Genomic DNA, 12,138 nt, shown 5'->3' on the forward strand with positions numbered 1-12,138 from the left:
TTTTGTATAAAATATTATTAAAAATTTATTTTCAAAATTTCAAAGAGAATGCATTTTCTAATTTTCTGTTTTCAAAAATAATTTTTCAAAATAATAAAGAGAACGTATTTTCAATTTTCTAAAAACAGACAACTAAAACAAAAAACTAAAAATGAATTCAAAATTCAAAATTAAAAATTAAAAATCAAAGAGAACGCAGCCTTAGTAGTTTACAATTTCATATTTAAAGTAGTATTAAATTTTATAAATATTTAAAATTTATAAGAAATACTTCATATTTTTGTATTCAAACTCGAGAAGTTTTGTATGGAATACATATTTATTTATATATTTAAATTTTTTTAATGTGATTATGCTATATAAAGTTTATTAAAAAAAATAAAAAATTATGTATGAGATGTAAATTATTTAAAATTTATTAATTGTCAATGTCAATTTATGAAATTGCATATGCAATTTTTAAAGTATTATAATTATTAAATTAAATATTAATAATTCAAATTTAAAATTATATTATTTGTAATTTTATTTTTTTATAAAACTAAAATTCAATTGGGCTCAACAGGTCGGCCCCATGAGCTGGGCCTACGAGCCCACAGGTCCAAGCTAAGACAGGCCCTGTTGTGGGCCCAAAAATGTTGGGTTTGGCCCAACCCTACATAAATGGTGGACCGAACCAAGCTCGACTCATTACACTAATTGGCCAACCCAATCCGAGAGGGCTCACGACCCGCCCCACCCATTTGCCATTTCTATCTTGTTGTCTGAGGGCAAAATGAGTAATGAATGATCAGATAGTTTTGAGGTAATTTTATTTCCAAGAAAGGTTAGAATTAATAGAAATTGGGCTAACTGAACTGTGGCCTTGTCTATAAGATTAGGGCTCCAAAAGTCCATGATGTCTGTTAGGTTAGCCGCCCTGAAGAGGTCATTTGCGTAGGGCTTGTAATTGCTGAAAAGATAAGATGAATATTCAAAGATAGACGGACCAGCCTTGTTTGACACTTAGACAGTGGTCCCTTCTTGATTAAAAAAGAAAAGAAAAAGTATAACCTAGAGAGAGTTATACTAATTCCATATTTGATATGTCAAATTGTGAATGAAGTATTATTGTGAATTAATTATTAAAACACAAGTGTGCTCCTTTATCCAAATAGATTACAATTATAAAATATATATATATATATATTTTTTGTTGTGAATAAAATATTTTAAAATTATATAATATATATTTTTAATTACAAATATATAAATATAGGTAAGGGTAAAGATGTCCATATAATACTAAGGTTTAATCCCATTAAGGTGGGGCGGGCTTATATAAATTACCTTTTCCTAAGTTTTATATAATTTTATTAAGGTGGGATTATTCTAAATTTAATTTATTTTATGTCACATTAGATAAAATACAAAATATAATATCACCATCTCAGAAGATGATACCATAGTTTACAACTCCTTTTTACCACTCTTAGAGACCCTGCTAGGAATTAACAGAGCGAATAAGTCCACCAAAGGGGGGGGGGGGGAGGGTTTGAATAATTCATGGAATTTTTTTTGACAAAGTTGGTGTAAGAATAAAATAATAGAAGTAGTTGGCTCCATTGACCCATTCACCAACCCAACTGGCAATTCTAACCTTGGCTACAATAATAATAATAATATAATAATAATAATAATACCCAGCCCCCCCGCGTTTTCTTCCTAACCAGTTCACCTATTGTTGTTTGTCTGGTCGTCTCTCTTGTATATAACATACATTGATTAGCCATCGATCCACAACAACAACCAGAAAACCAGCAACTAAGATCTTCCTTAGAAGCTTCACCGTTCAGACCCCTTCTTTCCCCCACAACAGAGCCGCCGTTCGCCGGAGACAACAACAACAACAAAAAGTTCCAGTTTCAGTTTCAGCGCCCCCCTTCTTCCTCCGCCAAGAGCAGAGAGCCGTACGTTATGTGCCCTCTAAGGTTTATATTGGTCTTCCTCTCGGCCATGCTGGCCGGATTTTTGGCATTGAGGACTCTCCGCTCTTCGCCGGGTGTGGGATTCATGGATTCAGGAAGCTCGTCAACGCCGGAAGAAATATCACCCAAAGAGAACAAAGAATTTGAGCTCAAGAAGGTAATAAATGAATGGCAAGCCATCTTTGATTGTTTTCTTGCTAAGAGAAGTTTTTTTCCTTTTCAATTTGGGATGTCTTGTTTACAAACTCTAACTCTATGAAATTTCTTGAATTTTCAGACGATTCTGAATGGCCTCTGGGTATTTGGGGACATGGCCAGCGGGAGGTATTTATGGAGAAATCTTGGAGAGATGAAGAAGGTCAAGAGCTCCTAGGTTTTATCTGTTCATTGTATCTGATCAAATCTAAGCTTGGTTTTCTTCTTCTTCCCTTCTTTCCACCCACTCATCGATCAGCACTAACAAGAAACATTCCTCAATGTATTGTTGTATCTAATTTTCTACCAATTCCAGGGAGCAGTACGTATGTACTTGTTCATGGAAACTGAGGCACGCAACTAATGAAATTTGATTCATGTGTAGGCTCATGTCTTCTAATATAACACCCTTCTCACCTTCAAGATTTGAAGAAGCATAAGCTCATTTGTTTTAAAAATTCATCTTGTTTAATCCAACAAATAAATTTTACGTTGGCTGTACTATCTGGTATCAAACACGCAATCCTCCTTTATCTGGGTTGGGACCAACTGTAAAGGGCAGTTTTTCTTCTTGTGTTTCTAAGAAAATCGACAGGGAAATACAACTCTGAAAACAGTTGCACAAGCGTTCAATTTTAAGAAGGAAAGATATTGTTACCAAGCTGCATCTGAATTTCTACAATTATGTCGAAATGTACAAATACACCCAACAAAGAACATGAGTATTAATTGCATAAAGGTGGGTATGTACAAATACGGATACCTTTCAAGAAAGGAAAACAAGATATTGGCCACCGCAGCAGCAACAGCAACAATAGCAATGGCTTTAGCTTAGATCAGCTTGTAGCTTTATAGACATGTACAAGAGCGTCAGAAGTGCACCTTGAGGGAGTGGGGCACATCTTGCAAGATTTGAGCCAACCCACATTGCCACAACTACTAGAGCAACTACGCTGCTACTGGTTTTGCCACAAACCCAACTTGCAAATGAGAGGCACAATGTAAGCAAAATGCCACCTCTCCCACCCAAAACCCATGCAATCAGGTAACCCACCTTATACCCAGCATCCAGCTTCCGGTCAAGCAAAGCCATTAGACTACTCAATGTGAGAGAGAGTCGAGCTCCAATGGTCTGCATTAGAAACAAAGATAGAAAAGCCGATCTGAGCACTTCAATGAAGGACCCTCTCTCTTCATCTACGGTTTCTTCTTCAGATACCTCATCCACTTCATCGTAAGAGGAGAAATCATCCTCTCTAGCATTATATTTTTCCCAATATCTCTCACGTCTCATTCTCCGCCTCAGATCTGCCCACCTATAGATCCTTATATCATCCTCAAATTCATGCTTTGTATCCCAGTTTCCACTCAATGATATGCCAGTATCATCTTGAAATTGAAGTGCTCGATCATACTGATTTCTTGACGTTTCATTAGACAATATCTGTCACAAAAAGCAGAAGTTAAAAAAATGTCATCAGATTACATAAAGTTTGAACAAAAAATAAAGTCACGAGTACTGTACACCCAATTTCCCTTTGGCATATATAATGAAACCTACTTTCTATTTGTTATCGGTCCATTATGGTTGGCCTTTTGCCTTCAGACTTCAGTTTCTGTTTTTATTTTCATTATTTTGAAAATAAAAACAACGAATAGCATTTGGTTGCTTGTATTCATTTCAAAACTTCTGAACACTTTTCAAGAAGGTGTTTTCCCAAGTTTCGTTGCCTTTTAAGTTTCTCCCTCTCACCACCTGCAACCCCCATTGGCTATTGGCGGAATGCTGGCACCTACCAGAGGCATCTAGTAGTTGCCCCAACCTCTGACAACTCTGATCGCCACCACCATCAGGAGAGATAGGGGAGGAATAGTACAAAAATAAAAAAAAGGGAAATAAAAAAATCAAACACAACTGAAAACAATCAATAGTTGCCAAACATGTTCAGTTTTCATTTAAAAAAAAATAACACAAAAAATTGAAAATGGAAACTGAAAACTTTATCAAATGGCTTCTAAGATGCTGATGGAACAAGGTCTCATCTCCAAATAGATGGATTAGTTAACTGAGTACTGCAGGCAAAATTTGGCTGAATCCTGGAAAATAAGACGCATTATTCTCCTTTCACCCCCACTATCATACACTAATCCAGGAAAATTAGATGAAACCAACGAAATTACAAGTATGTGTACAGTTTCTAAGGCCTTAAAACTTGAACAACCACCAAAAGATCCAGAATCATGCTTTAGAGGTGAGGCAACTCAAAATTTTTTGGAATAAACAGTATTTTCTCAAAAGGAATGTGACCAGGATACAAAAACAGGATCAGGATCATAACACTTTGCCTGCTATAAAACGTGGAAAGATGGCTGTTTATACAGCTTTTATATTTGCAACATGATCAGCAACTTGCCAATAGTCTCCTCTAACCCATAGATGAATTATGAAGGTCAGCATAATTTTTAACATACTGCATGTGGCATTTAATTTGAGGAATTAGTTGAAGATCATCGCGTAGAATAAGCATTAACTCATCCCACTTGAGTGAGATATCAATTACTCTTGTTTCATTGTTCAAGTCCCACAAAACCCTTATTTTTTAGACAATCTCTTTGTGACCATAGATATTGTCTTGCAAGGATATAAATCTAATGTGAAAATCAGAAGCAATGATAGATAGCAAAAGTTGGTAATACAAATCCCTTCAGTTTGTTCAAAGGGGGCATTTATGAGAAATTAGAATTGCTAAATTTTAATGTTTGATATTAGGATTTAGGTTTTATTTAAATCTTGGAAGTTAGATTTAAGTTTTTAGTAGCTTTTATTTATTTATTTGAATATTATAACATGGATATTTATCTTTTAGTCTTAGCCTATAAAGAGGCTTAGAATGTAATCAGAAAATCAGATTATTGAATACAAAGCTTGCTGATTATCCCCTTCCTAAGAATTCTCCTCTTTTCTCTCACCTGGTTCCCTCTTCTTCTCCAACTTCTTCTCTTCATTTCTTTCCTAATTCTTATCTTCGTCTTCAATCCTTCACAAAATTCTAGCTGTCCTGCATCAGGTTTGCAATCTAATCATCAAGGATATAAATATCAGATTGAAAGAGATGAATTGTTTCATCAGTCTGATCCAGTCTAAAATGCAACACTTGACACCATTCAACCCAATCCCATCCAAATGAAACAACCAGTCCCCTCTAAATCATCTGCAAAGAGGATGCACAACACAAACACCACCTCCATGCCAACCCTACTCACTGGAAACCCTTAATCAACTCCAACCTCTTAGCATATGGTCATACTTCCATAATAATGATGACTAGAAATAGATCCCCCTTTTGAAGGCCTCACTAAGTGAAAGTTCTAGTCACGAGATAGAGAATTACCAGTATAGACGCAATACTGAATCCAACATTCACACTTTTCTCCAAACCCTATCCATTCCAAATTACAAAATAAACTTCACTTGTGTCATAGGCTTTTTTAATATCAGGTTCATAGACAACCCTGGTGCACCAAATGCAAGCTCATTGGTCATAGAAAAGGAATACAGAAGTCTAGAAAGCACTTTCAAGAATCAGAAAAAACACTACTTACTATTTGCACATCCTTGATTTTAAGACTTAAAGCTATGAACTTAAAATGCAATCACCTGTTAGGAAATTATGGAAGGAAAATCAGTTAGTCCAGTTGTCAATATCTTCGAACAGAAAATTATGCAAAAACAACTCACCATCTGACGATACGATTACTTTGAACCAGAAGGTAATAACTATCTCTTTCATAAGTGAATCAAGAGGTAATTACTATCTCTTATCCATGATTTCACTTTCCTGATATCCTTGAACATTCTCCACCACCAACAACAACAACATATCCAGCCGTTATCCCACTATATGGGGTTGGCTACATGAATTCTAGACTTTTATGTGGGTTACATCCCAACAGATAATTTGTCTAGAATTCATATTTGGATCCGACTAGGTTTTACGCTGGCTATCAGCTACCTAACGCAACCCTCCTCCTTTATCGGGCTTGGGATCGACAGTAGATAATATCCCCTGGCGGAAGTAATGATGAAATGAAGTTTCAACACCATCTTCATATGGAGAAGTTTCATGAGATGGTGGTGAATGAAAATAATTGATATAGTTGTGTTCCATCACTTAGTTGAACATTCTCCACCATCCAAAGAATATTATAACAAGAATGACTAGAACACTTCAACTAACTGTACCCAGTAAAGTCTGTTTAGTGATGCTAAAATTGTCATTAAGAGCTATGGCATGACCTAGCAAAGAAGCCAAGTCATGGTCCACGTACAATTCACATATGAAGTTAAAGTTTCATGCTTTTACAGCAAAGAGGGAAAGGATCAGAATTTATGCATTTGTGTTGCATGTGCTAAGTCTAGTACGACCAAATTCAACCAGATTCAGTATTTATTGTATTGTTGATTTTTTTTTTAATTCAGCAATAGAATTTATAGAAGATTTCCACAAGGGAGCAAACCCATATAACAGAACCCTAAAGACTACTTACAAAGAAAGTTCATGAATAAACTGAACAAACAAACTCTATGGAGAAAGGGAGATAATGGGATGCATATTCAACTAAACATAGAAGCACAACATAGCACATTACGATCGCTTCACATGTAGCTATAAGATTATGTATATCAAACCCAACCGATGGTGGAAACATTGTGAGCTAGGATGTCCTTAACTACATTACAAGCCACTTACCTGTTAAGTTGCACAAATGGCAGATCTAATTGTTCTTTCCAAAGTCAAAAATAGTAAAAAGCCAGACAAGTTATACCAACAAAATATGTGGGGTGCAAGGAACATGTGATTGACAATATAAGACTCATATGAGAGGTCTTTTAATAAACAATCGCATGTCAAATGTGGCATACAGATGAGTATATGAGGTCAGTGACGGAACACTATATGACCCACAGATCTTCACAATTTCCTTAAGAAGTTCAAATATATCATTTATAAAAAATAAAAATAAAAAAGGCATAAATAACAGATAGGAAATTTTGAATGAAAGCAATAATGAGGTTCTCAAGAACTTATTTTCATTAAGAGCAATTGTCAGTGAGCCCCAGACCAAGAAAAATAAGATTCACATACATCATATGCAACGCGGACACTCTTGAACACTTCATCAGCTCGTGAATCCTTGCAAACATCAGGATGATACTGCAATCACGATGAGCATAGATGGAAATAACCATTAGTATCCATCTTGTTAAGTCTTTTAGAGAAACATCATAATCTCAGAGGAAAACGGAAACAAAATAAGTGCAAATTAAATTCAAATAAAACTGTATCTAGGACATAATTACACGACTGCAGACCACAAACAAGTCAAGTAAGGAGGACACTTATTTTACAGCTCACACAGTTAAAATAATATTAAAAACAACATAGAAGCTCAGAACTATGAGGTGAGGTTCTCCACATAGAGTTCTTGGGCAAAATCATTTGTGCCAGCACATGTGACAAAAGCACAGATCATCATAAACAATTGATGATTGTATATGTGTGACTCCTAAATCATCTACAATAACCACAATACCATGAGCACCTCCTTTGAGAAAAATGTAGACATTTAGCTATGATCCAGAATGCAAAAAAGGGTACCACATTCTCAATACAATAAAATGCATCAATTATCAAACATAATAACCCAAAACAAAATATAGACAACAGCATGGCTGAATGTGTGATGTTCACATATTCAGCATAATCTGACATATTTTTCAGCATTTAATCCCTTTCATTTATTTTGCATTTCTTTCTAGATGAAAAAGAAAATTGTTGCACACTGTATGCATCCAATTCACTTAGGCTATTGCCCTAGCATTCAAGCAACTATGGTGATATGCTAGACCAGTGCTCTAGAATTTTGACAAAAGAATTCACTTTCAGTCCATCTGAAATGCAGGGGAAAAAGATGTATTTAAAGACAAATCTAGGCTTTTCCTGGTTGAGACTCCTGCTGCAGCAGATGAGTCAATGCTTGGCACAGGAAATGCTATAAAAAAATAAGCTCCTTTATCCCAGCGATGTTGATGACAATGATATGGGTCCTCAATTAGTTAAGCTGTCAACTATTTATCTAATTTTTTTCTCATTTTTTAAACCAATTTATTTTTAGTTTTGACATGTGATCAGGGCAATAGCCTTGATAGCAATGGAGTGGCTGCTCCTTTCTAACTGGAAAGTCATAGGCTCAAGTTGTGAAAAAATCCTTCTGTAAAACAATGGTCAGGTTACACATGAAACAGCTATCCCCAACCCTTGCAAAGTGGGGAGCCTCATGCATAAGAGATGCCCTTTTTTACACATTATCAGGGTTTTTCAGCCAATCATGTTTTCATTTTCAACTAATTGATCCACCAGAAGGCATTTTACGATTTTTGAACTACCATATTTCAACCTATATTTAAAACATAATCAAGGGTTCCACACTCCATGTGGTGCTTATTTTCATTTTGATAGTGTCACTTGAATTTTTTTTTTTTTTTTTTTGAAAGTAGGTTACATTATATTATATGAATGCATAAAAGCAAGGCCACTAGAAGCAGTGATACAAGAACCCTACATAATATGAACAACCCCAAGAAAGTTTCTGTGCCACTAATCTGCAATACACATTTTCTTCATGAAATTACCACAAGCAATGTTCTGATTTTCATCTCTTCTCTTGGGATTTTAACACTACAAAATGACATTTTTTCTCACCTTAAAGCAAAAATTTGATGTTCTGGCTTGAAGTGCACAATACTTTGCATACTTCACTGTCACAGTCCTCAGGGCATTAGTGGGGCATTATTGTAATTGAATCCTTTTTTCCATTTCTTTTGATTGTTAGTGATGTGAGGCCTAGCCGTTATGGCAGTTAGGTCGTTTGGAGGAACACTCCAGATCCGTGCATGTATGGCTATAAATATGCCATATTGGAGGATGGGGATCATCATTAGAAGGGTTTGATCTTTTCCCTCTCAATTCTCTTATTTTTCTCTCTCCCTCTCTCTCATTCTCACTTCTTTTCCCTCCCTAATTCAAATCATTCCCCCCCAAACACTCAAATACCATTCCAATACCTAGCCACCAATGATTGGATTGGACTGTTTAGTGCATAACACAACTAAGAAATTGCTCAGAAAAAAGTAAAGAAAATAAATAAAGAAAGAAAGAAAGGAAGGAAAGTCTTGAAGTCACAAAGGGTCAACATCATGAATATTTAATTGATGACTTATTTCTATATCCTTGTGATATATAAAAATCATTACACATTACAAGAAATTAGAAAATCTATTTGTTCATATACCAGCATCAAAACAAAAATCAATCTAAAGATCATTCCTAAAAACTATGAAATTCTTTTGTTTTCAAAGATTTTCTTGCTGAGCTACAGCACTCTTCTAAAATTGTAAGCAACTGCACAGGGATTTTGGCAATGTGGGAAGGGTCAGAAGAATGCAGCTGTTAGGATTTGCATTAGTTAAAATGTCAAGTCTCGGTATAGGGCTTTGTATGTAACTAGGAAATAATTTGTATGTTTATTATTTATGTGTCTTTAAATGTAACGGAAATAACTTGTTGTAAGTTATTTCCGGTAGTCCTTTTATTCCTTTATATTTACATCTAAGTCCCTGTTTTGTAACCGCCTCTATCTCTTATAAATAGAGGTTGATAGGCTCTGGGGTAGGGAATTCAGCAATTGTTCATTCTGTTTTCTTGCACGAATTCCAGAGAGAATAGAGAGAGAGCGAAAGACTCAGTCCTTGTATTCTCGGGAGGGAGGCTATTGTTCATAGCCAAGAGTGTGCGAGAGGGAGTGCTGTATTCTTGATTGCTTTCTAGTGGATTCTATCAAAGGGCTTTGGCAGTCTGGATGTAGGGCATTTTCATTCCTAAACCAGGATAAGATTCTTGTCTCTTTACTTTTCTGTTATTGCTTTGATTTATTCTAACTTCCGTTATTCTACTTCTGTTCATATTGGGTGAGGGTTAGCTGTGAGAAAGTGGTGGTTCTTGTGTGAATAATTGGTCTTAGATTCAACAGCAGCTTTATCCCATCCCACATTAAAGAGATGGTTTCTACAGTTTGGATACAGGATAGATGCTTGAATGACAATTATGGATTGTGAAAACGCCTATAAGATTAAGATGAGAAAGATAATATGTTTAACAGATTTCAACTAACTTCTTTTATAACAGAATGAACAAATTAGGATAATCTCCAGATACCAAGATCTGAATGTTTCCTTAGCTGCTTTGCTCCAATTTTTCCCATTGTTCATTCTCACTTAAGGAAAAAGTTATTAGTTATGACTCATACAGCAATAATTGTAGGAGATAGTCTGAGAGGTTAATGTTGTATTATCAATCAACAACAACAAGAAGTAGATATCAAGCCTTAACCCCACTAGGTGGAGTCAGCTGAATGAATTATAGCTTGCCAATCATTTCTACCTATGGTGATATCTTCTTTAAAGCCCTTATAACTCATACCATACACAAGTTCTTTTATGTATTATACCTAGATAATTCAATTGACAACATTCTTGAACAAGATAATTGGGCATTTGTTTCACATATAAGAAAATCCTTCAGGTTTGTAACGGTAACTTTGCTCATGTAAACTGAAGCATACTTCTAAATGGTGAGAATAGAAACTGCAAAGCTTTGCTAAGCCTCCTAAAATTACGACGGAAGCCTAAACTGACTTTAGTTCAATAATTTATAAGAGCCATTTCTTAACCGCTTTATTTTTGCTTTCTTCCAAACAATTTTACCCTAACAGCGAGACTTCAGTAGTTGTATACTCCACGACCCCTCTACCGCAAAGTATTGATTCAAAAACGGATGATTAAAGACGATTTCACTGCTCTCCGTGACCCGGAACAGGCGTATACCATCTATTGAAGAACTTAATTGACAACAGAATAAACAAAACCAACAGCGATTTTGTGTTTATAATTATAAACCCGTAATAACGGTACCTTGAGAGCGAGAAGGCGATATGCTTTCTTGATATCGGAATAGGAAGCGGTGGGCGAAACGCCGAGGACATCGTAGTGGTTATGGCGGCCATCGACCGCGGCCGACGCCACAACCTGGCGGTGGCCACTGCGGCTCCGGACTCCTTGGGGAGAAACCAAAGGGCAGATCAGGAGGCTCCGATTGGCGCCGCCGTCGATGTAGGCGCCTCCCAGAAACAAGTACGCCTGCATGCTTGGCTGCTCTGCTCAGGCATTCATCGTGATTTTTGGACTATAATCACCACCTCTTTGAGCGACTGAGAATGGGGAGTGGTTTGGAACTTGGGAATAGCAGACGGTGACGATATCGAAACATTTTTATTTTTGGTTTTAAAATTATATATAATATTATATATATATATAAAGTACATAATATATTAATAATACATTTCTAAACCCTTTTTTTATTTTGCTTAAATTTCTGTAAATAAAATATTAAAATATGATTTTAATAATTATAATAAGAAAGAATACATTTTCCATAATATAATCTTTTTATTTTTTACCTTTATAGAAAGCAAAAGTCAAAAAAAAAAAAAAATAGCAACAAAAAAAGAGGAAATAAGATTAGAAGAGAAAATACGATTGATCATATCCTAATTCCTAAAAAGACTCGAACCATCTCATTTGAAATGGGGTATTTTAAGCCCATTTCGATAAATACGGGGCAAAATAGTTGAGAAATTGCTTGAGAAAAAAACATCAATTTTATTTTGATTTTCCTTTTAAATCGATATATTTTGGCAATTTTCGAACGAAATGAAACTGGCAAGTATGGCGAAGAAATGGTCCACGTAGACTAGCTAGCTCATCTAGTTGTCAATGGAGGTAGGCAACGCATCTTGGAAGTCCCAAGTCAACTTAACTTCCTAGTTGTTGATTCTCCACCTAGTTATAACATGATAT

General features: G+C 35.5%; 2 protein-coding genes across 2 annotated transcripts; one reads left to right on the plus strand and one right to left on the minus strand.

Annotated features, from left to right (window-relative positions):
- The first annotated feature begins 1,703 nt into the window (after positions 1 to 1,703).
- LOC127790685 (uncharacterized) lies at positions 1,704 to 2,546 on the plus strand. The gene is made up of 2 exons (XM_052320288.1): positions 1,704 to 2,124; positions 2,245 to 2,546. The coding sequence occupies exons 1-2, from the start codon at positions 1,957 to 1,959 to the stop codon at positions 2,338 to 2,340; spliced, it is 264 nt and encodes an 87-aa protein (XP_052176248.1). The 5' UTR covers positions 1,704 to 1,956; the 3' UTR covers positions 2,341 to 2,546.
- Positions 2,547 to 2,795: 249 nt separating this feature from the next.
- LOC127790684 (uncharacterized) lies at positions 2,796 to 11,539 on the minus strand. The gene is made up of 3 exons (XM_052320287.1): positions 11,194 to 11,539; positions 7,310 to 7,378; positions 2,796 to 3,606 (listed from the first exon to the last, which is right to left on the minus strand). The coding sequence occupies exons 1-3, from the start codon at positions 11,422 to 11,424 to the stop codon at positions 2,989 to 2,991; spliced, it is 918 nt and encodes a 305-aa protein (XP_052176247.1). The 5' UTR covers positions 11,425 to 11,539; the 3' UTR covers positions 2,796 to 2,988.
- Positions 11,540 to 12,138: the final 599 nt, after the last annotated feature.

Source organism: Diospyros lotus, chromosome 14 (genome assembly GCF_014633365.1).
Source record: "Diospyros lotus cultivar Yz01 chromosome 14, ASM1463336v1, whole genome shotgun sequence".
NCBI classification, from domain to species: domain Eukaryota; kingdom Viridiplantae; phylum Streptophyta; class Magnoliopsida; order Ericales; family Ebenaceae; genus Diospyros; species Diospyros lotus.

Bases quoted from the DNA above. Each gene is read 5' to 3' on its own strand.
- LOC127790685 (XM_052320288.1), top strand. From the start codon at position 1,957: ATGTGCCCTCTAAGGTTTATATTGGTCTTCCTCTCGGCCATGCTGGCC. The intron at 2,125-2,244 runs GTAATAAATGAA...TTGAATTTTCAG, and splicing joins AAGAATTTGAGCTCAAGAAG to ACGATTCTGAATGGCCTCTG.
- LOC127790684 (XM_052320287.1), bottom strand. From the start codon at position 11,424: ATGCAGGCGTACTTGTTTCTGGGAGGCGCCTACATCGACGGCGGCGCC. The intron at 7,379-11,193 runs GTACCGTTATTA...TCGTGATTGCAG, and splicing joins ATCGCCTTCTCGCTCTCAAG to TATCATCCTGATGTTTGCAA. The intron at 3,607-7,309 runs GTATGTGAATCT...TTTTTGTGACAG, and splicing joins GTGTCCGCGTTGCATATGAT to ATATTGTCTAATGAAACGTC.